The 26,599-nt window shown below is 41.9% G+C and overlaps 1 protein-coding gene across 1 annotated transcript; it reads right to left on the bottom strand.

Moving 5' to 3' along the window:
• Positions 1 to 788: 788 nt before the first annotated feature.
• On the bottom strand, positions 789 to 26,599 carry gabrd (gamma-aminobutyric acid type A receptor subunit delta; the record flags this gene model as incomplete). The annotated part of the gene is made up of 9 exons (XM_079496010.1): positions 789 to 1,143; positions 4,018 to 4,229; positions 6,059 to 6,214; positions 6,639 to 6,776; positions 7,818 to 7,900; positions 9,579 to 9,799; positions 11,219 to 11,286; positions 14,601 to 14,716; positions 26,529 to 26,599. The coding sequence occupies 9 exons, from the start codon at positions 26,597 to 26,599 to the stop codon at positions 814 to 816; spliced, it is 1,395 nt and encodes a 464-aa protein (XP_079352136.1). The 3' UTR covers positions 789 to 813.

Below are 26,599 nucleotides of genomic sequence, written 5' to 3'. Positions count from 1 at the left end.
AAAAATAGTTTTCTTTGTGACACCGATGAATAGTAATTTAAAGTATTCTACGTTTACGTCCCGTTGATCCAAGCGAGAACACAATCGATTGATCGATCATTAAAACACACATGCTCCGAAAATGCACGGCTAATGTTGACAGCTGTCGGATGGGTGTGGCCGCATGTACGCTTTCGAGAATTCCAAGTGGGCCGCTGATCCAGAAAAGTTTGGAAACTGCAGAGTTGAGCCAACTATACACAACAGGTTTGAACACAGTTCAAAGTGGTGTGTCTGAGGATGCCTCTTTACAGTGGGTGTGTGTGTGTTGTGATGGAGTCTTTACAGTGGGTGTGTGTGTGTTGTGATGGAGTCTTTACAGTGGGTGTGTGTGTCGTGTGATGGAGTCGGGATGGTGTCCCGCAAGTATGAGCATGAGCTGTACAGTAGTTGTTGGTGTCTGTGTTGTTGCGCATTGGCTGATGAGAGCTTTCAAGCTGTGATACAGTGAACCTGAAAACAGGTAAAGGGTCACCATTCAAGTAGAGTACAATTATGTATTTGCACTTGGAAGAGGTGCCCATATGCTTAATCTGATGCCCTCCTGTCCATATTAGCTTTATCTTCTATAATACTTCCTTTAATTACCATATTCATAAGCCATAGCATACACTTCATTTCTCTCGAAGCTTTCTTTTTAATTTTCTTTTTTGATCTCTCCACAGTTCCAGGATTCAAAGCGGAACCGTTCGTTCCGCCCCCATTTCCTTTTCTTCCCTATATACAGCCGTGAGCGCTGGCCATTCGCAGATAGTCCTCGACATGGTTTCCCGCTCACATGGTGTAGGCCACCCAGTAGATCACATTCACCACGGCGAACGTGAGGGGGAACATGGCCCTGGCGTAGACGTCGATGGTGTCAGCGTCGATGGGCTTGCACGAGCAATTGGAGCAGCACTTCTTCTTCTCCTCCTCGCTCTCCTCCGTCTGCCGGGAGGTCCGCCTCCTTCGCGACGGCTCCGCCCCCTCCTCGCCGCCGCCGCCCTCCCCCGGGGGCTGGCCGCCGCCGCGGCAGTGGCGGTTGGAGATCACGACACCCTGGTTCATGCCGGTGACCGACAGGGAGAAGAGCACCATGGCCTGCTTGCCGTTCTTCACTATGGACTGGAGGAGGGCGAGAGGGAGAGAGAGGTATGCCATGGTTTGTATTAGCGTGTGGGTTCAGTGGTTCAGTTGTGGAAGAAGTACTAAAGGTTTTGCTTAAGTAAAAGTATCAATACTGCAATATAGAACTACTCTGTTACAAGCAAAAGTGCGGAATTCAAAATGTACTTGAGTAAAAAATGTCTCATGCATTTCAAGTTTTCAAATGCATCAAAAAGCTTGTAGATCGGCTATTTTCAAATGGCCAACATTTAGTACTTAATGTATGTTTGTAATAATAATAATCAAAATCTAACTAGTAACTAAAGTTTTCAAATAATTGTATAGTGGACTAAAAGTACAATATTTGAATCTGAGATGTAGAAGTAAAAGTATTGTAAATTTGAAATACTCCAGTAAAGTAAAAGTACCTCAGAATGTTACTTAAGTACAGCACTTGAGATAAATGTACTTAGTTACTTTACAGCACTGGATAGGTTGAGGTGTGGGTCAGACCTCATGATGTCTCTGCCTATATAGCAAAAGGCCGATGCACAGTACCTCAAAAGACTGGTGACAGGTGCGTACTGCGTAGGGCAATAGAGCATATAATGAAAAGGGTATCTTTGAAAGACAAAGAAGAGCACACTGAGCACACTGTCAGACACTTGCCAAAGAAATGTTGCTCTTTATTAGGTCGACGTTTCGGTCGCTTAGGCCTCACTCACACGGTCGCAACAGATTGCTGTATGCTTGTTGTATACAAAGGGTGTGACACAGCTTGCCCCAATGCATTTCCAATGGGAGTCACATGGTTTGACACAACATTTGTGTTGTATGAGGGGGAGGGGCGCAGTCGAAACACAGCCGAAAGCCATACAACAGTTTGTAGTCCAAAATGTGGACTACAAACCATGTTCCATTGGAAATGCATTGGGGCGGCCATGACACTCACAACATTCATACAACAAGCATGCATCAATGTTTTAAAGGTCTGAGTGAGGCCTTGGGGTGCACTCACACGGTTCATGCAATTCTCTGTGCTCGTTGGGTGTTGTGTCATGGCCGCCCAGCGGCCCAATGCATTTCCAATGGAGGTCACATGGTTTGACCCAACATTGTGTTGTGTGAGGGGGAGGGGCGCAGTTGTCCGCCCCTCCCCCTCACACAACACTGAGCTCACACCTTTCATGCAATTCTCGTGCTCGTTGGATGCATGTTGTGTTGTGTCATGGCCGCCCAATGTATTTCCAATGGAGGTCACATGGTTTGACCCAACATTGTGTTGTGTGAGGGGGAGGGGCGCAGCCGTGCGCCCCTCCCCCTCACACAACACAATGTTGGGTCAAACCATGTGACCTCCATTGGAAATGCATTGGGCCGCTGGGCGGCCATGACACAACACCCAACGAGCACAGAGAATTGCATGAAAGGTGTGAGCTCAGCCTTAGGCCTGACTCACACCTTTACAACAGACTGATGTATGGCTGATGCATGAGACTTATTGACTGATGCAAGCTCACAATGCATTTCCAATGGGAGTCACGTGGTTTGACACAATATTTGTGTTGTATGAGGGGGAGGGGGGCAGTCGAAACACAGTCGAAAGCCGTACAACACAAATAATGTTGTGTCAAACCATGTGACTTCCATTGGAAATGCATTGTGAGCTTGCAGCAGTCAATAAGTCTCATGCATCTAGCATGCATCAATGTTGTATGCTAGATGTAAAGGTGTGAGTCGCCCCTTAGACCTTCATCAGGACAGACAATAGAGCGTCGCAGTCCCGCCTCCTACCCTGGACCAGGAAATGCATTATTCTCATAGACATTTCTTAAAGTATTTATTTAAAGACGGTTACGCCGCGGACAAAGCCAACTCGAGTCGTGACAACTCATGACAACACAAACAATATTTTGGACCAAACAAATAATTACAAAGAAGAAAAACAACAAAAAAAGTGTTGTAACCTGCCGTTTTTTTCTTCTTTCTAATTATTTGTTTGGTCCAAAATATTGTTTGTGTTGTCATGAGTTGTCACGACTCGAGTTGGCTTTGTCCGCGGCGTAACCGTCTTTAAATAAATACTTTAAGAAATGTCTATGAGAATAATGCATTGGGTTTCATTTCCTGGTCCAGGGTAGGAGGCGGGACTGCGACGCTCTATTGCCTACTCTAACATCATAGACCCACATCCTCATGAACTCACATCCACGCTCATTTGGCTGCCCGCATAAAACTATTTATATCAAAGGTCAAAGTCACAACTCTTTGCTATAGCTTCCTCTAGTAACATTGGATATGTTTATTATCCTAAGGACCGTGCAAAAAGGCATGCACTAAGAGTTAATGGAATTAATCTGTTTGATCGATTATATAAATTAATCGATTTTAATACATTTTGGAAAATGGCTGGTCTACAAACTGGATGCAACGTGTTGTGAGCTTGTAGTATTTGGACTATATTTGCACAACACAGTTGGTGTAACTTGTATAAAATACTGCTTAAGTTGTTAATCGGAAAAACATGTTCTAACATAACATTATATGATGAATCAAAAAATAATCAATAGTTTAATTCGTTAAAAACTAGGGATGTCCCGATCACGTTTCTTTTGCTCCCGATCCGATTCTGATCATTTGATTTTCAGTAGGCCGATACCGTTTTTTCCCAATCAGTTTTTATAGCCATATCACAATTGCACTATATTCAAAATCACAGACAATATCCAGTCTAATATCGTGATATGGATATAATATTCATACTAGGGATGTCCCGATCACGTTTTTTTGGTCCCGATCTAACTCCAATCATTTGAAAATGACGTGATCGGCCCTGATTTAAAAAAAACATATTCCATAGTTGCAGCCGGAGCTGAAAAATGTCCTCCTCACCTCGGAGTTCATGTGCTTCTCCTTCGCCTTGGCCTTCTCTTTGAGTCTGTAGTCGGCGTTGTAGTGAGCGAAGGCGTACTCGATGAGAGCGGCGAACACGAAGATGTAACAGATCCAGAAGTAGACGTCGAGGGCCTTGATAGCAGACGCCCGAGGCAGGGAGGAGCGCGCACTCACCATCAGCGTGGTCATGGTAAGAACCGTGGTGATCCCTGCAAAGTGTACAGAGGGGTGTTATAATATGAGCTGCCCATGTACATCTTAGTCTGTGTACTTGAACTTGAGATACAGTGTACTTGATATGTATTGTGTACTGCCTGTACTGTAGCATACTTTATGGATAGGCTACGAGAGACATCTCAGCGCCAGCCTTGCTGCATTAGTCATTATCATTGTCACGTTTCTATGTCTCATATCTTGTTGTCACGTCATGATCCAGCACTATATATGTTCCTGTTGTGTAATAAACTGTGTGAACCTTTAGCGTGATACTGTCTCGTGTCGCGTTATTGTTCTCCCGGGCCCACCGCCGCAGTCGCCGTACCAAAGGAATACTTCAACTGGATTGTCACACACCACCCAGCCTGCACACACACACTACCTGTCTGTCAAACCAGACGAGGGTCCAGTACTTAGATATTACAACAAGGGGGGTGGGGAAAAGTACTCAAATTTGTTACTTAAGTAAAACCATCAACACTGCAATGTACTGTAGAACTACTCTGTTACAAGTAATTGTTCAGAATTCAAAATGTACTTGAGTAAAAGTACAAAAGTATTGGTATCAAAATGTACTTCGCATCACGACGCATTGCGAGCTTGTAGATCGGCTATTTTCAAATGGCCAAAATGTGTATAGGGCTGAAGTGGTTAATGTGTGTTTTGTATTAATAATCAAAATCTACAAAGTAACTAGTAACTAAAGTTTTCAAATATTTGGAGTGGAGTAAAAGTATAAAGAACTGAACATTTTTCATGTTCAAGTAAAGTACAAATACCTCAAAATCGTACAGTACTTAAGTCAATGTACTTAGTTACTTTCCACCACTGAAAATGTGCAGAGGAACATCGGACCATTGGTCAGTGGTGGAAAAAATATTCACTTGTTTTTTTTTTTAATTGACTACGTATCAATACTGCAATGTTGAAATACTCTGTTAATATTTTACTCTGTCTGAGTAATAGGCAAAAAGTATTTGGTATCAAAATGTACTTTAAGTACCGAAAGTAGAACGCACTGGTTATGCAGAAGGTCTCGTTTCACAAGTTGTACAAAGATCTTTTGAAAATATGTGTGAGCATTGTGAGCTTCACATGGCCGTAATAAATAATACTGAGGTAAATGTGATGTTAATTAATAGGGGAGGGTGATTCCTTTTTGTTTAATCACCTAGGGGAGGGGACTGGATTTTTATTTTCATTCACAGCGAGAAAACGAAACAAAAAAAGTTATTCACACGGATTTGTTTCCTCATATCCAGCACGGCCGGACTTTTATATATTTATTGCTACTTCGGTATGCATTTATTTGACAAAATGTTGTATAATCCGGGATTCGAACTAGCAGCGCCAGGTGAAATAATACATATGCGTCACGGACTGTTACCACTGGGAGATTTTATATAGCTCTCTACTCCCCCTAGTGGACATAATATCTAAATTGTGAAATGCGCAGAGCTTGCAAACCTCTGCAAAGAAAAAAGGACAAGCTCATTGGCACTCAACTGTATATAGAGCTGAAGTGGGTTAATGTCTGTTTTGTAATAATAATCCAAATACAAAAGTACAGTAAAGTTTTCAAATATTTCTAGTGGAGTAAAAGTACCCCTGGGGCGTTGAGAACCACTGCCATTGACAATCATTGTACAGTGGGACCAGGATGATGACTCCAGCATCAAATGTATGCATAATTCATAGCCTATAGAATACTAAATTAGGGCAAATAAAAAGGTACTGTGAAGGGTAGGGACGTTTTGGGGGCGATGGATTTAATCCACACGATGGACATAAATTCTGTCTTTGGTGAAACGGCGCTCATCACCTAAGGACACCCGAGCTGGGACTGCTGTCTGGCTGATCCAAAAGGAAACCCAGGACATGGCAACCAATAATATAGAGGGCATGTATGACTGGATGATGTAGACGCCTCGATTCCGTCTCAGCTCGAAACGAAGGCTGAGCCTGGGGAAGCGACCCGCTGCATGGGGGAAACAGAAGACAGAAGCACCATCACTCTTCTGTACAATGACCACTTTTTATCCATTTCACACAATGTCTCACTTATGGAAAACCCAACTGTAGTTCAAAGGTTTTGGCAAGCCACTTCACTGCTCCTATACTGACAAAACAACATTATTTATATGCTGTATATACTTCAAGTGTAGTTATTTTAAGAATGATGTCCTGTCATCTTCTTTGTATTAGGAAGTATTCTAATGATGCATGGCCTTTGCATAGATTATTATAACCACACAGATGGCTTCAAAAACGATTCTGAAAAGATTCTGAGGTCTTTGTGCTCCGCTTCTTATTTTTCTTTTTTTTATAGCAGTCAATGCACATCCAAGAGACTTTCAAGATGGCTGCTCCAACAAAGAACTGCTCCAACAAAAAAGGCTCACCAGACTTGAAGTTCATCACCTCTGTGACAAAGCTATAGTCAATGATGGTGAACTGGGAGAGCTCCAGTTTGTCCAGGCCGTGGATGTGCTTCTGACTTTCCGACCAGTGATACACGATGTCCTCGGACGAATAACCATCTGGAACAAACAAACACAGCCAGACATTTTAGTACCAGTGCATGATGCGTCCTGTAAAAGATTATATTACGCTCCCAGCTCTACTCTGGGTGCTTTGACGCAGTGTCATTTTTTATCTTTGCATGGAGGGACAGGAGCTTGTAACACGGCTCATTATTCTGTGGGATTTTTCATTGCAGACAGTTTTTCTTCTGATCCAGAATGTCAGTGGCCCATTTAACAGCGAGTGGGCTGAATATATTTACATTGAGATGACCTCTACAATAACACAGTATGATATTTGTCTCCGCCAGACCGAAGGCTATGTTTTGCGCCCCTGTCTGTCCGTCTGTGTGTCTGTGTGTCCGTGTATCCATCCGTCCTTCCGTCCGTCCGTCCGTATCCATCTGTGTGTCCGTGTATCCGTCCTTCCGTCTGTGAACAGCTAATCTCTGGCATTGTTGGCCAGGTCGTCATTAAACTGTGTACATACTCTCCCTTGCATGCCAGAGCAGAACCTCTGATACCAATCGACATGTTATAGTGCCACCAGGAGGCTGATTTTGGCTACACATGTTTTGACATTAGTCCTACAGATACAGATTTTGTCCAAACATCACGCAAATCGGTACACAGTATCTCGATAGTCATGTGATAAAGAAGGATCTGTCCGTTTTTTCATATTCCATTGTTATGTGACTGGCTAAGATTGGCATCAAAAGTTTTTAACAAAATGCCTCAAATCATGAATGCAGCGTGTGCATTCATCAACATTAATCAACATTCATCAACATTAATCATCAACATTAATCCCACATCATTAATCCCTAACATCATTAATCATCAACATTAATCCCTCAACTTTCCACTCGCCTCTATAATGACTGAATTTCGAACATTGCTGGCCCACAATAACCTACCTGACCTGGCGGAGACCTGTGCTCAGCTGTACCTTTTCTAGTTTACCCATCAAAATAACCGCTACAATAACACCTTATCTGCGTATGATGGCCGCTTTCAAGCAGTAAGATTATGTCCAGAGGAAAGTATGACCACACTCACAGCTTTCCAGGTCCAGCGTGCACTCCTGTTCATCCATGGGGTACTTAGTCAGGTCCATGTCACACGCCACCGTTGAAGTGATTCTACAACCGAGAGGGGGGAGGGGGGGTAGTTAAACAACAACCGATGCATACCATTAAAGGAGAATGCGAGTGCCGTGCTACGAGCTTATAAATCTGCTATTTTTAAAAAACATTGAGAAAATGTGGCACAAATCTTTGGAACAACATATTTTCAGATGGGGGTCCGTGGCTAAATATAGATAACTCTGGGGGTCCCTGACATGAAATAGTTTGAGCACCACTGACCTAGAAACATGACGTTTTTCAGAAAACTGATTTAGAAGGTATTTGTAGAATCGTCCTCAGGTCAGGTTAATGTATCTGCGGCCCGTCACGGTCATACCAATACAAATATAATGAGTTATTTTCATTGTTTTGAACAAGATGGTAGGTATTGTATTGTTTGTTCCAAGAGAACGTGATATGACCTGATGTCAGCTGAGTATTAACCACTTATTTATTCAACTGTAATACTCTGTTAATTATTATCATTGAGGTTTGGCCTTATAGATGGAAATGTGGCTTTTTACTGTGTGTTTCCTTAATTTTTAGACTAATCGTGTATTCTCTGTTACAAAATATATTTGTAAATGTTTCAAAATAATACTGACATTTTTAGCTTGCGGCCCCTGAGCCATTTTAAATTGAGTAGCCCTACCTTAATCTGATGTTATTATATCCAATAACGAGTCGTACAGGTGACAAATCACAAATTACATACAGTAGCATCCAGTGCATCGCATCTCAGAGCATACGTGTGCGCTGGGTCATAGGCTTGTTCGCCTATGACCAAACAAAACAAAACACTGGGACAAAACACTGTGCAGTGTATTCGATTATTGTGAAAGACAGGATAAGTTTCGAGCGATCAAAATTATTGGATAACATCAGATTAAGGTAAGAATGGTTACGCCGGAATTCTTCTTTAAAGGTCAGTAGGTGTACTGTATGTCTGTATAATTGCTACGTTACGGTTCCATTTCTGCAGTCAATCTTCACTGTTGATTTTTGTACACAGTAAAAGTCATCTGTGTTAATATTCATTCACCCATTTCTAATTCTGAGAGTGTACAAATGGAACCATAAGGACCCGCAATGGTCCATTTGGCTCAATATCTCAGAGTTACATCACTGAGCCGTTTACAGTGGACTGTACGCCTCCCCTCGCCCTCTAGAACTCTTCCAGTTCCCCCCTCCCTTTCTGCCATTGTCTCTCTCTCTCTCTCCTCTCTCTCTACTCTCTCTCTCTCTACTCTCTCTACTCTCTCTCTACTCTCTCTACTCTCTCTTCTCTCTCTCTCCCTCTCTCTCTCTCTACTCTCTCTACTCTCTCTCTACTCTCTCTACTCACTCTCTCTTCTCTCTCTCTCTCTCTCTCTCTCTCGCTCTCTCTCTCTCTCTCTCTACTCTCTCTACTCTCTCTTCTCTCTCTCTACTCTCTCTCTCTCTTCTCTCTCTCTCTCTCCCTCCTTCAGACCTGTGGCACCCCCTACCGGCTTGCTCTCTCTCTCTCTCTCTCTCTCTCTCTCTCTCTCTCTCTCTCTCTCTCTCCCATGCCTGTGGCACCCCCTACCGGCTTTCTCTCTCTCTCTCTCTCTCTCTCTCTCTCTCTCTCTCTCTCTCTCTCTCTCTCTCTCTCTCTCTCTCTCTCTCTCTCTCTCTCTCTCTCTCTCTCTCCCATGCCTGTGGCACCCCCTACCGGCTGCTGTAGAGGATGACCCCGTCGGGCTGCAGGCGGATCAGCTTGTTCTCCACGGTGACGTCGTGGAACCAGGCCGACTTGGCGTTGACAATGAACGTGTCGGGCAGCCAGAGCTTGTCCACGAAGCGGCTGTCCAGGCCCAGAGTCTTGTTGGTGTGGTTGTAGGACAGGCGGTCGTCACGCCAGCTCTGGCGTAGGAACACGGTCATGGTGTAGTCCTGCATGCCAGACGGCCAAAAATAAAGGCACACGTGCACGCACACAGACAGACACAAGCATGACAAGGACATGGTGTGTTCATTCACATTCACATTGAATGTGAACGCACGCACGCACGCACGCACGCACGCACGCACGCACGCACGCACGCACGCACACAGACAGACAGACAGACAGACAGACACAAGCATGACAAGGACATGGTGGGTTCATTCACATTCACATTGAATGTGAATGCACGCACGCACGCACGCACGCACACACACACACAGACACACAGACACACACACAGAGAGATAGAGAGAGAGAGAGAGAGACCACACGCCGGGATACAGTTGAGCCAAGGACATTTCTATGGGCATTTTGAACACATTGAAGAGATCAGAGATGATGCGGCCTGGTTGGCTACACAATTAGATCCTGGATCAAAGTCAACACAACAGGACAGATAGGCCATACTCTATGTTTCTGTCAGCAGGCCAACACACGTTGCATCCATAATCACTGGGATTAAAGGGCAAAGCCAGCCTACACCAGAATGGATTTATACAGACTCAGACATAACAGTGTGGATCTGTGAAGGGGACTGCATTTTCTCTAAGAACTCAGAGACGTGACGGTACGGACGGTAATCACGACAAATCCCAGAGTTGTCGTCCCACCGATAATGGGACACTGATATTAGGGCCAGTGACAATATAGCCAGAACAATTTCACGGGAATATGGACACATGCTCTGCTCCATAAGTGCTCAAACTACTGAAATAAAACTCATTCGGTCAGAACCACTTAGATAAACATCATAAAATCTGTCTCTATTTCATGGTCAGTGGAGTTTTAGCTTCCACGGTGAACACTTAGGCATTGATTATCTGCTGCCTGAATTTAGGAATGAGATGGCCATGATTACCAATTAACAATAATTGAAATTCTGTCTGAACGTGCATTTTTGGATTTTCTCTATTTTTTCAGAAAGGAGGCACTTGTTTCTTAGCAATATGAACTGAATACCCCCAAGGCATAAAAGTGTCAAATTATTAATACAAAAAACTGAATTTATGTCTCACACAGGTCCCTCACTAAGCATGTTTCCAAATCCTCTAGACTCATACATCTGGATTATGCTAATCTTTTATTTGCACCAATGCAGAATGCATGGGAGAAATGTGGAGAATCTCTCTGTGGAGAATCTCTCTGTGACGAAAAGCTAAACTAAAATCTTTTCAATAGATACAAAGAACAAAAGCTAAACAAGAAAACTCGCTTTTAAAAACTATTTATAACCTAAACAGACATTAAAAAAAAAAAAAAAAAAAACTAAATAAAACATAAAAAACAAAATGCAAATCTATAATAATAATAATAATAATGACCCTGGAAAAGAGGACAGTACTGTAGAGCTCTACTGTATACGTTACCATGTTGGCCTCTGAGATGTGGTCAATACTGGCCACTTCGATAGCCATGGCCACGTTCACCGGAGGGCCTGCAGGAAGACAAGTGAGAAAAGAACACCTGACGACCCCCCCCCCCCAAAACCCTCCATTCTTTCCCCAACAGTGTTTCTCTACAGCTGCTGACCCCCCCCCCCCCCCCCACAACCCAACACTCATGCAGCGCATATAGATTACGCATCATCCTTCTTAGCCAATAACCATGCTACAGCATGTCCACACAGCGCTCCATGGACATTCACACATGTGACCTTGACCTCGAATGGAGTTTCATGGAGTGAGCGTGAGCGTATTCATGGCTTCCATGCGCACTACGGCTTGTTTTGGGTGTGTGTGTAGTGTGTGTGGTGTGTGTATTGTGTGTGCGTGTGTGTGTGCGTGTGCGTGTGTGCGTGCGTGCGTGCGTGCGTGTGCGTGCGATTTGCATGGATTGTGCCACTGCTATGAGATGCTTGAGGCAGCAAGAGTAGATAGGAGGTCGGTGAAGCGTAGCAGAAAGGCTATTTATATTGAACATTAAGGAATCATACATTACCGTTCCCCCACCACCGCTCAACACTTATCCCATAACCATTTATGGCAAATCGTATTCTATAGCCCATTTATTGTGGGCGTAGAGGGCGAGGCAATTTGCAGTGTGTCGACGATGATTGGAAGTCGAGGTCAATGGAGCTGACTTTTAGAGGGCGTTACGGGAGCCAACTTTCTCATCCCCTGATGCAATAACTGTCAAATTTGAACTGGTAACTCCTTTAGAAGACCCAATAGACATTCATAATGCATTTGCATCATGCATTATTAACAAATTAAGGTTAACTATTTATCATGAGAAATGATAACGAGGGAATGTTTCAAGTCGTATTTTGTTTCAGTCTAATGCTTTCAGAATAACAATACCCCTTGTGATTGATGGCTAATATGGGATATGAGCCGGGTAAAGGGCCATTGTGCCAACTGATATGATTCCCTAATGGTCATGCATGAACAACCTTTTGTTCCGAACTTGTCATCTTAATGCTTAAATTATAGTCTGTCGTACAGGGATGTCGTGCGCCGAAAATAGGGCTATTGTCGGCACGCGCCACCACCGCACGACGAGTATAAAACATGGCTCACGGATATAGTTTCATAGAACATTAGCAGGAATGTCAGTTAAGGGACAATAGGATAGGATGTCTCATACAAAGCTGTGGCGTTTGGTGAGTTGCATTGCATCCCTGAACAGCATTTGTTTTCACCTTTGTTAAGCTGTGAGATTGAGAAATCTAACACTGTGGTCATTGGATGTTTCACATTTTGCAGCCATTCTTAACAAGGTCTCTATCACAGCACCGGAGCACCCCCCCTGGCCCCTCCTTCCCTCCGGCACTTAAAAGGTGCCATTTATGTCAGTATTCCCTGCATGCACTCAATGGTGGAAATAGTACGCGCATCCTTTACTTAAGTAAAATCTATCAGTACTGATACAGTATGTCGAAGTACTCTGTTACAAAGTAAATGTCCAGAATTCAAAATGTACTAAAGGTATTGGTATCCAAATGTACTTCAAGTACAAAAGTAGAAAGTACTCATTGTGCAGAATGTTTCATTTCACAAGTTTTCAAATGTTTCAAATGTTTCATAATGTTTCATGTATAAAAATCTTTTGAAAATGGCCGAAATGTATAGGGCTGAAGTGGTTAATGTATGTTTGTAATAAGAAACAAAATCTACAAAAATACTAGTGGCATGAATATAAGACTACGTTTTTTTCCAATGGAAATGTCCGAAAAAGCGGGTCGTATTATAATCGGGGACTAAACTATTTTACATTCAATGTTATTTTTCCACAAATGAGTCTTATGATCAGAGTCGTCTTATATTCGGGGACAATACGGGTGACTAGAAACTAGTTTAAAATAATTGTATACTAAAAGTACAATATTTGCCTTCGATATGTAGTGGAGTAGAAGTAAAAGTACTGGAAATTGGAAATACTCAAAGGAAAATACCTCAAAATTGTACTTAAGTGCAGTACAAAAACTTCCTTTCCACCACTGCATGCACTGAATCATTTGTGTGTTCACTCGTCTCGCTCAAATGCTCAGCATGATTATTTAAGTACTTTACTGTAGCTCTTGTACTAGATATTTAAAGCTGCAATCCGGAACTTATTTTAAAGATGCAAGAGTGCCGTGATTTTCCCCACCCTACAACAGGGGTTCTCAACCTTTTTGGCTGGGGACCCTCGGAAATGCTTTGGCCATGTCTCTCGCCATTTTTTAGAACACTTATCCCTCACTGTATATGTTTCTTTTCCCTTTTTACCTCCTTTATGATGAATTCCTGTTCTGTTCTTTGTCTATATAGAAGTGTCTATCTGTACGTCTCTAAATGTTTTGATGAATTGAACATGGTGGACCCTCTTGTAAACAAGTGTAATGCTTAATTGGGTCGTCCACTCACAGTTAACAGTCTTTGTATTGAGTTTATGCTTGAAATGTACTGTAATTCTGCAAACTGTTAATAAATATTTAAATCAATCAATCAATGCCATATCACAATAGTACAATATCCAAAATCACAGACAATATCCAGTCCAATATGATATGGATATAATATTGATACTAGGGATGTCCCGATCAGGTTGTTTTGCTCCCGATCTGATTCCGATCATTTGAAAATGGTGTGTTAGGCCCCGCGATTACTGCTCACGTGATCTGATCGGGACAACGCTAGTCAGAGCTGAAATTGACATATGTAAATATGAAATAAATGCTTAAACATGTAGCTAGGTGTAATTGTTAGAGACCACAGAAGTGAAACTTTCAAGCCTGTTTTCTCAACTCGCTGTTTTCTGTAAGTTTAGTACCGGTACTTAGTTACCTAGTCACAGTTTTCTGTAAGACATTATACTCTATAAGCCATATCTCCAAAACAGGTGGGTCAAACTGAACAACCAATATGTCAATTTGAAGCTATGATCCCCTGCTTTCATATGACATGAAAACGAAGAACTGGTTAGTACTGCCTGAAGCGCATAATAATCACAATATCTCCCCCAGCCAAGCAGGCATCTTGAAAGAGCCTTAGAGACACGGGAGACCCGGGTATGAATCTGCGGGACATGAAACTTTAAGGATTGCAGCTTTAAATCAAACAAAACCCTGAGAAATTAAAGACATTCAGCCAGGCAGTGACATAATGTTCAGGCTTATGGAATTGAGGAGCGAGCGAGCGACAACTAAATCTTAAAGCTAACCCCATATACAGTCTGGGGCTTGAGAGTTTTATGCTAAGGATGGCTGTAAATGTGAGGGGGTGAAATGCAATCCAATGCCACGAAGCTGTAGATCTCATTACTCACCTCCTATCCCAGGGCGAAAATTTCTGGCATATCCCTTCATTAACTCATCCAGATTAGGCAACCAGGATATTTCAATGTCTTTACCTACATACTCCCCAATGTCACTCAGCATGGCCCTAAGGGAGACAAGTACACAGCAGACGGTGAGCTCATTTCATCCTCTCCCACATGGTGAGGGCCGCGGGGACACAACCTGGAAGAAACTCCAGCACAGAGAGGACAGTGACAAACTATCAGCAGCAGCCGATAGTTTACATTTGAATACAGGAGATTGTCATACCAAATAAATAACATTGTTTGTGCAGCTATTGACAGTGGTCGAAAGTAACTAATTACTTTCACTTAAGTACTGTACTTAAGTGCAATTTTGTGGTATTTGTACTTTACTTGAGTATTACCCAATTCACAATTTTTGAGTGGTGTAAACCACTCCTACAACTGGCTTTTTTGTGCAGAAAAAATGAGCATGGTTGCTATGTTCAAAATAATTTCTGACGTAATTAAATCACACCCGGGTGAACTGGATGACCGTAGCAACCATGCTCATTTTTTCGCACAAAAAAAGCCAGTTGTGAAATCACATCCGGGTGTGATTTCATTACGTCAGATCAGAGCTGATCAGGCTATATAATACCTTACCTTATCTAGGAAAGTGGTCACTCAGTTCACCCGGGTGTGATTTCATTACGTCAGACATTACGTCAGACCACAGCTGATCATGCTATATAAAACCTTACACCACTCAGTTCACACGGGTGTGATTTTTTTACTTCTACTTCACTATATCTCAGAGGCAAAATTTGTAGTTTTACTCCACTACAATTATTTGAAAACGTTAGTAGTTACTTTGGATGATTTTGGAGATTTGAAGATTTTGGAGATCGCGACACAATGTGAGCTTGTAGATCGTCTATTTTCAAAAGATCTTGTACACATTTTGAACTTGTGAAATGGGACATTCTGCAATAAGTACTTTTACTTTAACTCTATACTTTAAGTAGCTACATTTTGATGCTGATACTTTTGTACTTTTACTTGAGTAGGCCTACATTTTGAATATGGGACTTCTACTTGTAAAGGAGTGCATCTACATTGCAGTATTTTATACTTTTACTTCAGTAAAACATTTACTTTTTCCACCACTGGCTATAGATCATACTGCACGACATCATTGTCCCCTATATATTTCTGTGGGTTGTGTTTCTGCAGCTGACACTGACAGATTGTTTGTCAGAGATGCTCCAGAAAGGCGACAACCGGCGAGGGGAACAAACTGGATCGATCTATCTCATCTGACAGCTGATAAATCTACAGTACGCCTACAGACAGTACATCACGCTGTGTCTTGACTGTGGTTTGGACGTTACAAAGCAATGCATGTACCACCAGGGGGCAGTGTATAATAGTATATAATAGCAGTGTATAATATTTCTATTTTATTTTTATTAAGTTGCTGTATACTGTTACAGTATACTGTATTTCAGGCATTTATCCAGTAAATTAATTGCTTTGTCCACACTGGGCCAATTATTCTAGTGCACACACTATTTTACAGGTAATCGCTTATATTTAGATCAAATAACAGATTTATAAATGAAACTTTTACCTTTCATTCATTCAGTCATCATTAAAGGTAGGGTAAGATATCTTTTAAGATGTTTCTTGTTAAAAGGTTAAATCACTATATTCTGATAGTAATCATCGCTATAGTGTTTGTGCAGCAACAGGGGTCTCCCTGTCTCTCTCTAGCTCTTTGATAAACAGATAATACATTTTCAGGTTGTTTTCAGCCAGTTCCAATTGTGTCTGCTCATTTATTTGTGTCATCACTTTTCCACTTGTTTAATCTGTATCCAGACTGCGTTCTCTATCCTGATTGGACAAAATTTGTATCCCAACCTGAAAATGCATTTTCTGTTGAATAAAAAGTTGGAGAGACATGGAGACTCCTGTTACTGAACAAACACTCGATATAGCAATGAGTACTATCACAATATATAGCTATTTATTTTAACAAAATAAAATAACTTACCCTACTACCATAATAACCAACCACAAAACCCACTTGAATTTGAAATAAAGATGATCAGCGGTGATCCATGTCACCGCTATGACATGGACAGAGGGGAACGTTGAATGAATTCATTAATGAATGAATCAATGTGTGACACTTTTCTTTCCCAACACTAATTGACAGTTGCTAATTCTGGGAAGAGCTGTTTCTTAAAGAATCTACAATAGGCCACTGGTTCTCAAACAATCACCCCCAACACGGCCACCCGGTGTGAAAGGTGTTTTGTGCCAGGGACAGGGACGTGCACACATAGGGGCGACTCACATGGTCGCAACAGATTGATGTATGCTTGTTGTATGCAAAGGGTGTGATACATCTTGCCCCAATGCATTTCCAATGGGAGTCACATGGTTTGACACAACATTTGTGTTGTGTGAGGTGGAGGGGGGCAGTCGAAACACAGCCGAAAGCCATACAACACAAATGTTGTGTCAAACCATGTGACTTCCATTGGAAATGCATTGGGGCAAGATGTATCACACCCTTTTCATACATCTAGCATGCATCAATGTTGTATGCTAGATCGAAAGGTGTGAGTGAGGCCTAGACATCAAAGGCGGCTTCAGCCCCTGCCCTTTTACCCGTCTGTAAAACAATTAACCGCCCTTTCCAGACCACGAATGCAGCATTTTACTATATAGTGAAAGAAATGCAAATGGCACTCCTTTCCATGCCATGCCGGAAGCCAAGGCAGCATTCAGGAGAATTGCTTTTGAAATCCATGTCGTACACCGCATCTCCACTAACTAAGGAGTACTGGGTTGTGCCCTGAAAATAGCTGATCTACAAGCTCTCAACGCGTCGCAGCGTGAGTCCGCGACGTTGTGAACTTGTAGATCTGCTATTTTTGCTATTTTTATCCAAAAGTGCCCTCTTATGGGATTTTGGCACTCTCTGCACGTCCCTGCCAGGGACTCCCATAAGAAAAGATCTGTCAAGATTTGTCTCCCTATGAAAAAATATATATATCCCACGATTATGTAACCCATCCTTTCACCCAATGTCAATTATCGAATGTAATCCTGGGCTCTACACTCCCTCCGCCAGCCAGGGGGTTCCAGATCTACAAGCTATAAAGACACTACACACGCAAAAAAAAAACCTGCGCAAATCTTTGAATATATATTCTTTCACGGCAATCATTTTTAACTCATATCTTTGCTTCTGGGGGGTCCCAGGAACAACATATCATTTTTGGGGTCCTTGACATGAAATAGTGTGAGCTGAGCACCACTGATAAAGAATCAGGTTTTTCAGAAAACTGTCAGGATTTAGAAGACATTTGTAGAATCTTGTAAAAGTAAAAGTACGGAATTCAAATTTTACTTGAGTAAAAGTACAAAAGTATTTGCATCAAAATGTACTTAAAGTACCAAAACTAAAAGTACTCATTATGCAGAAATGTCCCATTTCAAGTTTTCAAATGCATACAAACTTTTTACTTAAGTAAATGTACTTAGTTACTTTCCACCACTGGTCTTTTGTTGGATGAACATCCCATTCACGTTCCTATGGAGCTCCAAGGGGGTTCATATAGTTCATACATTGGGATTTATTTGATGAAAATGGACGGTTTACGTTCTTTTCAGAATTTCAGAATGTGATGTTTTTAATTTGCCTGGAACATCATTTTTTGAGGGGCGCTAGCCCCTCTCCCACATACAGCTTTTAGTTACCGTCCACAAACCTTGTCTTAAACAAACATTAAATTCCCATTGACAATGAATGGAGAATTTTACGTCATAGTTTCTGAGCAAATAAGCATGCATTGTGTCTAATTTACGTCATGATGATGTACGATGATAGAGCGGTTAGAGCGCCCCTCACTTCACACAGGTGTGGTTTTTGTCCTATACACAGGTTTAATGTTTGTCTTTAGTTCAATGTTGGTTTAGACCCCCCCCCCCTTACAATGCACCCTTGGGTATACTCATCTGTGGTGTTAGTAGATCAAGAGGTCTTGTTACTACAAGTGTTTTTTTCTCCTTTTTTTTAAATGTTTTAGCCCACAGTTTTTTCACCCATTTTTTCACCCAGTGTCAATTATCTAATGTAATCCTGGGCACTACGCTTCCTCTGCCAACCTGGGGGGGCAGCGGACTGACCTCATGCTTCCTTCTATGCATGAAGAGTCCAAGCTGCTTCTTTTAACCTGCCAGGGGAGAGTTTCCCCGGCCGGACGTAGCGCGTGGAAGGAACACGTTATACCGACCAGTTCCTTTCTCCTCCATCAGGTGGCCACCATCAGGTGGCCAGGGGGAGGTAGTTTAGAGACCAGGATTACGGCATGTTTTTGTGAGGGTACCTACAGTACCCTAGGGGACACGGGGAGAACATGTGAGGGTACCTACCCTAGGGGACACGGGGAGAACATGCAAACTCCACACAGAAAGGCCCTTTCGCCAACCCCGCCTCGGGTATGGGCACTGATGACGCAGAGGAGGGAACACGCCCCCAGTGCCCACAGCGTCCCCACTACAAGTGTTTTGACAAAAGTGTTACTACTGCTCTTCATACACAAGTAAACGCGGGAAGCGAACGAAGCTGTTGTGGCAGTCTGACACACACACACACACACACACACACACACACACACACACACACACACACACACACACTCACTTCGCAATCACAGCATTCACTTCAAAGGCACATTAAAGACAAATGCAATGTATTAAAAAAACACTAACCAGGATTAAACATTTGATTGGTTGCCAGGGAGATTCAGTAAGCAGTCTCACTTTATGATCCTCTCAACCTTTGCTCCCTTCAAAACAGTTCAAAGTGCACGAGTACATTGATACGATGCTCGTTCCACTTAATATTTTATTCTACTGCATTAGGCTGCATCTCCCGAGGCCTCGTTTTGTCAAGCATCTTGTTTAACCCATTCAGGCCTGACGTCGAAATAAAAAAAAAAAAAAATCTAAATCATGACAATTTTCGGAAAGATTTGAGGCACATTTTAACGATTTTTCAAAAATAGCAGACCTACAAGTTCATAGCGCGCCACTCGGTGGCGCGCTATGAGCTTGTAGATCTGCTATTTTTCAATAGCTAAATTATAACATAATGTTTAAAACACCAAAAGGGGTTCCCGCCCAAAATTGGTTAATGGTTAATGTGGTTAAACGCTAACGTGACATGGATGTGTTCCAGGTCTCAATGGATTAAGTGTTCTACAAAGGCAACACAAAAGACCCATCTCAGATTTACAATGTCTTTGGAACGCAATATACCACACTTGCTAACAAGCTTAATTAGCGCTGTACGGTGACATCAATTTGCACCTGTTCAAAGGGAACATCAAACCTCCCGTGGTATGTTGGTGTTGCTGAGCCTGACAAAGGCGGGCAGCAGAAAGAACTAATTAAAATGTGCTTCCAACTATAGTACAATTTCTAAGTGGAACTACATCATGGATAAACAAACAACCATCCATCCATCTGATTTAGGCTATACTGCAAAGAACAATTTGAGATATGTCATGCCTATATAGGGCAAAGCAGTGGCGGCCATTTTCTGGCAAAGACATTGATTTTTCCCATAGAGATATCTGAACATATTTACATAAATTATTTTAAGCCTGAAACCAAGCCATCCAGGCTAACTCATTAAAGGCTCTAAGTGTCATGGCTAATAAGACAAATATGCCTTAATACATTATAATTGCTCTATAATTAAAATCTAAAATGTAAAACACTGTAAATCTATTTTAGAAATCATTAATCTTTCACTCAATAGGAACAACTCCCGTTGCTTGAAGTTGATGATGTCATTTGTCCATGTGTGGTCCAGCCCTATGGAATACATGTATATGGAATGCACATGCTAATAACAAGTATAAAAAGATATTGCTTTGATGCTCATTATACTTAAGAAGTATTAAGCTAATAGCATTTGCATTCCATACATTCCATAGAGCTATACCCTTGTAGACGGCAATTATAATGTATTAAGGCATATTTGTCTTATTAGCCAGGGATCCTTTTAAAAAGTGCCTCTGACAAAACCAGCTAACTCCATTGGACCCTCAAACTGTCTGCTGAAGCAGCTACACTCCTCTCCCCTCTCATGCAAGTAGCCTACAGTATCTGACAATATAACGTCCCCCCACACAGAATCAAATGTTTTATGGTCATGAATCACCAGGAGCCTAGCCTGGGGTCCACCTATGCTTTCTATCGCCCGGCAGGATCCGCTGGGCGAATCTAGACGCAGCTGCACGACATGAGACTAATTAATTGGAGCGACAGATAGAGAGAGGAGTGTGTACGTGTATGGGTGTGCGTCAATTTAACAAAGGTGCAGACGATCAGAAATCAGCAGAGTGATTGACGTTTGCGCTACTCTATGCCGAATTGAAGTGGACTCGGTCCCAGACTCTTTTTTTTTCTCCCTGGAAATAAAAATGTCTGGGTTTCCGAGGGGGAAATGAATGGGCATCTGGGCATCGCTGTACCGCTCACTGTTGTGACGAAAAGCGAGTTGAGCCAGAAGGCAAAGCTCTCTCCTGCGCTGTACTGCACTGTTGTGACGAAAATATAGTTGAGCCAGAAGGCAAAGCTCTCTCTCTCTCTCTGTCTACCGAGCAATCTTCGTTCCTACTCTCACCTATGGTCATAAAGTGTGGGTCATGACCGAAAGAATAAGGTCGCGAATACAAGCGGTCGAAATGAGTTTTCTTCGAAGGGTGGCTGGCAGCTCCCTTAGAGATAGGGTGAGAAGTTCAGTCACACAAGAGAGACTCGGAGTAGAGTTGCATGCTTCTTTGCCTGGAAAGGAGCCAGCTTAGGTGGTTCGGGCATCTGGTTAGGATGCCTCTCGGGCGTCTCCCTAGGGAGGTCCTCGAGGCACGTCCCACTGGGAGGAGACCCCAGGGCAGACGAAGGCGCAGTTGGAGGAAACACATCGACTCACTGGCCTTGGAACGTCTCGGGATCCCCCAGGAGGAAGTCAATAATGTTGCTCTGGAGAGGGAAGTCTGGAACACTCTGGTAGAGCTGTTGCCCCCGTGACCCGACTACGGATAAGCGGTTGGAGATGGATGGAATGGGCATCTGTAACTGTGGCACCACAAAATGCTGGCCACCACTGCAATGTCAATTTATACTCTGTCATACGATGTGTTGCTTGCCGACATGCAAGATTAGTTATTTTCGGCAAGTGACACCATTGTTCAATGGAGTATATAAATAGTGTTTATTTCGATATCTGATAGACATGCAACATACTGGGTGTAGCATACTGTAGCCTACTGGGAAACTGTTGTCAGTCACTCTGTAACACTTTCTATGAAACCCATATGAGTGGTTGTACTGTCATGACGTGAGACGTGTGGAATCCACTGGGAGCTGAATTCCGTCTTACCATTTATATTGTAATGGCATGTGAAGCATGAGTCATGACAACAGTGACAACAGTTGTGTGGAGCATGACCAAAAGCTTCACTTTTCTGTTGTGCAAAAGTTAACAAAAAGCAGGTTCACTTTTCTGACAGAAAAGTCTCAGAGCGAGAATAATAGTCTGTTGCCTATAGCAACCACAGTATTGTGTTGTTCCGTAAGCACTCATAAATAGTCATCATGCTTTATCATAACACATTATGAAGCATCTTATATGTTGTTTTTACTGTGATATGGATTCCCCTGAGTCTGAAATAAAGTTTGAATTGATATAATGGCTTAAACAGTATATTGTCAATACTATGGTCCATTGTTTTGTGTGACCGCCCTGAGACTGGGTAGTCAGCTACGGTTCAATCTCTGGTCTTGTCATACTGTACCAAAGATTTTTTTTTTTTAAGATTTTTTTTTGGCTTTTATCGATAGTATCAAGTGAAGACGGACAGGAAAGAGGGAGAGAGAGAAGGGGAGAGACATGCAGCAAAGGTCATCATGAACGGGACTCGAACACACGACACGCTGTCAGGCCAAAGCCTATATGTGGCATGCGCCTGGACCACTTGGCCAGCGGGCGCCCTGTACCAAAGAATATTAAAATGATACCCAATGCCTCCCTGCTTGAACACACACCAGGGTTGGGTACAACGGTGTGACATACTAGCGTCATGTCCAGTGGGTGTGTACTTGTAGCCTGGCTAATAAGCCAGACTCAAATCACACTGTCGTGTGTCGTGTGTCGTGTGTCGTGTGTCGGCAGGCAATTTATTTTTGCCAACAGCTGCTTCGGTCTGGCTTATTAGCCAGGCTAGTGTACTTGTACTACATCAAGCAGCCTCACATTATGGAAACAGCAGATAGGCTCCATATGAGCCACATACAGTTCATGCTTTATAATCTGTTGTTCTAAGTGTCATGGATATTTATGAGTACTTATGATGATTATAAAGCATTAAGAGCAGATTGGAATGCATTTTAAGTATGCTTTGTTTGTACACATGGGCTTCATATAGAAAGTGTTACAAATTGGGCACAACGCTTATGTTTTCAGAGTTATTTCTGGCCTGACAGTCCTACATGATATTGATTGAAATAATTATATTGCAGTGCTTACGGTGAACATTCTGGTTGCAATACATCAATTACAAAACGCAGAAACAGCGATTTGTTTATTTTATTCCCAGCATTTCAATGATGTAGGTACTTTCAGTATGTAGTTTACAATGACATTTATTACATTTATTTCTAGGTCAATGATTATCTACACTACAGCACCAGGGAACATTTTGTTCATTGGTATAGCTTGGTAGCTTCTTGTGATTAGGAAATTGCTCCAATTTCAATCATTTTGGGATGAATCATTGGCACAGATCTACTGTGAAGAGTGTTACCCACAACCCACTATAATAAAAGCTTGCTGCTGACAGTACAAATAAAACAAATGAGAACGCCTTAATGAGACTGCCTGATTTATACTTTGTCATACGACGGTGTATACTGAAAATAGCCAATCTACAAGCTCACAAGGTGTCACACAGCAGCATCTTTTGAGCTTGCAGATCAGCTATTTTCAGCATAAATAACGCACGCACGCACGCACGCACGCACGCACGCACGCACGCACGCACACACGCACACCACTTGACACCTATACGCAGCGAAATCTGGAGTGTTAATTTTACTCTCAGCATGTAACCAAATGGACCCATTGGTACAGTCTGATTTTCCACTTGATAGATTAACACAAAGTACACAAAAGGTACAAAATACAAAGTCTTGTGACTTTCTATTGGTAGGCTATACAACACCATGAAGTAGCCTATAGTTGCAGGATGTACTGGGTACTGTCTGCATGGGTATAATTTGTTGATTGTGGTTCATGCCATTTACTCTGATCTCGAATGTGTATTTCTCTCTGGTCAAGAGCCAATGTTAAATGCCTATAGGGCTATACATTGTAACATATTTATTATTTAAATAAAAATAGATTAGAGAGAGAGAGAGAGAGAGAGAGAGAGAGAGAGAGAGAGAGAGAGAGAGAGAGAGAGGGGGGGGGGGGGGGGGGGGGGGAGAGGGAGAGAATTAAGTAGGTTATATATTTAAAATTTGATTTCTGATTCGAACAATTTATGATTCTGTATTCTGTAGAGACTTGACATCCTCCACTTCATGCCCATTGTGTTTGATAGCATTTGATGCCACACCTAAGGTGATAATTCAATAATTAAATTAATTCAATACAATTAAGTTATACTGAAACAAAATGAATGATATGAGCTTGCAACACAACAGAAATGTTTGATTAAACCTGATACATGCACTTGTATGTGCAAGTAGCCTATAGCCTACTGTAGACATATTCATCCATTTGTATAACTGAGAGAGTACAAATGTACAAATGGTTTGCCCTTAAACATCCAATCCAAGTCTGTGCATACATTTACCAATGTAACCATTGGTTACATTTGTACGCTCTCAGAGTTAAATGAACGATGAACATGATGACCAGGAAAAATCAACGCCCAAAGTATGTTATCCATTGTACCACAGGGTAAATTAATAAGCTAGAGTTGAGTAGAGTCATTAAGAAAATCAAAATACCCATCACTCCCTCTACTGGAGGCTTTGTGATTTTTGTCCAAAATGCACAAAGCTTAAAAGGGTTCACCCCTTGGCCTTTTCACCAGAAGCACTTTGTGGCATTTACTTTCCGCACACGCGGCTTTAGCAAATTAGGGATTAGTGGTATACAGGCTACAGTAGATGTCGGCTGCGCTGAGAATTGAAATAGAGCATGATGAGGCAAATGGAAGTTTACCGCACCTAGTTGAATATAGCTACAGTATATATTCAGGAGATGTTGTCCTTTGTTGTTGATGGGGGGGAAAAGAACAGAACTTTCAAAAACCTATCGTTAGTATTGTTGGCTGTAAACCCACATATATATATATGTATATATATATATATATATATATATATATATATATATATATATATATATAACAAAGTAAGTCTGTCTATAGTGGCTTGAAATAAATTCAGCAGTAATATACTATATTATATTGGGCACTATAATTTGGCTATGAGAGACATTTTAAAAGCATTGAGCATGTTTTCATATACAGTAGCAAACTACTGGTTATTTTCCTTATCTGATAATGGGCCGCCCTCACCTCACTTCACCCAAAGATGTGCAATATCAGCTGGATTTGGAGAACTCAAATGTCAGCCCAAACAGAAGCAGACTGCAACAACATTGCGTGTCATCTGTCACAGGCCTCCCATTGATAAAGCCAGTGACTTATCAGCCTACAGCAATCACCCTTTGCCCTTAAACATCCAATCCAAGTTTGTGCATAGCAGCTTATGATCAGTGTACATCAGAAAAGCGGATTGTTCAGTCAACTGTAGCCTATACTGGTGTGGTGAAGAATAACCAGTGCAGTATTCTCTTCATTAAATGAGACCTGATTATGCAACCGCCCAAGAAGTGTCTATGCATCGTCCATCACGATGATGGGCAAGTAATGTATACAGTTCAGAGTGTTAACTACTGTACTTAAATCCTCTATAGACTTACAGTACTAAACTGAACCGGAATTGACTCTGAACTTGGACAGCTTTTTTCTGTCTATAGGCCTACACCTTAATCTCTTTTTTTTTTACTATAATGTCAAGTGGTTATAGTTCAACTCATGAGAGTATACAAATGGAATTGAGCTAGCCTATAAATGGCTAAATCAGCTGAGGATTGTATACTGTGTGTGTTGGTGTAGGTGGGTGCGCATTAGGCCGATGCCACAGAAAGAAATGCATCAAGCTATATAGATGGGACACCTGCATGGTCATCTAAAAAACAATTGCCTTAACAAGTTATTCTAAAGCATGGCATTATGCAAATTAATCTTCAGTAAGCAAAAGAAGAATAAAAAGTGTGAACACTATAGTGAGAAGACATTAGAGATGGTTTGAAACGGATCATGCAGGCAAAGCTGGATTGACTTGACTGATTTGTGTTGTCCTAAATTGAAAGCTCCTGCTAAACTTGAGCCAAATGACGCCATGCATGACATGACCTGATTATATAAAAAAAATGCTAAATCCAACTTAAAAACGCAATTGGAAGAGAAATGCGCGTGTCGTGCCGCCCATCTCTCACATCACACGCAGTCAGAGTGAGACAGCTATAGATGCTGGGATCGAAAACCATGGAAACAACTCACATCCTGGAGAAATGCAAATGCTCTATAATAAATAAATAAGTAAGCTAAATAAATATATCACACAACGCATTAGGCTATATAGAATATATAGGCTATAGCCTCTACATATATGCTACAGAATACGCGGGTACCGAACTCTATTACAAAGAAAATATCCTTAATTAATAGGAAACAAACGGGAAGGGGGAGGGAGGGGGGGGTCATGGTATATGAACAATAAACTTCTCACCTTGTGAAATGGTTCCCTCCAACATAGAGCAGGGCAACAAGGCTAGACAGGATAAAAGTTATGACCTCCAT

This window comes from Electrona antarctica (genome assembly GCF_951216825.1).
Source record: "Electrona antarctica genome assembly, chromosome: 2".
Classification (NCBI taxonomy): Eukaryota; Metazoa; Chordata; class Actinopteri; order Myctophiformes; family Myctophidae; genus Electrona; species Electrona antarctica.
Note: the sequence above shows the minus strand (reverse complement) of the source record. Positions and strands in the feature narration are given on the sequence as shown.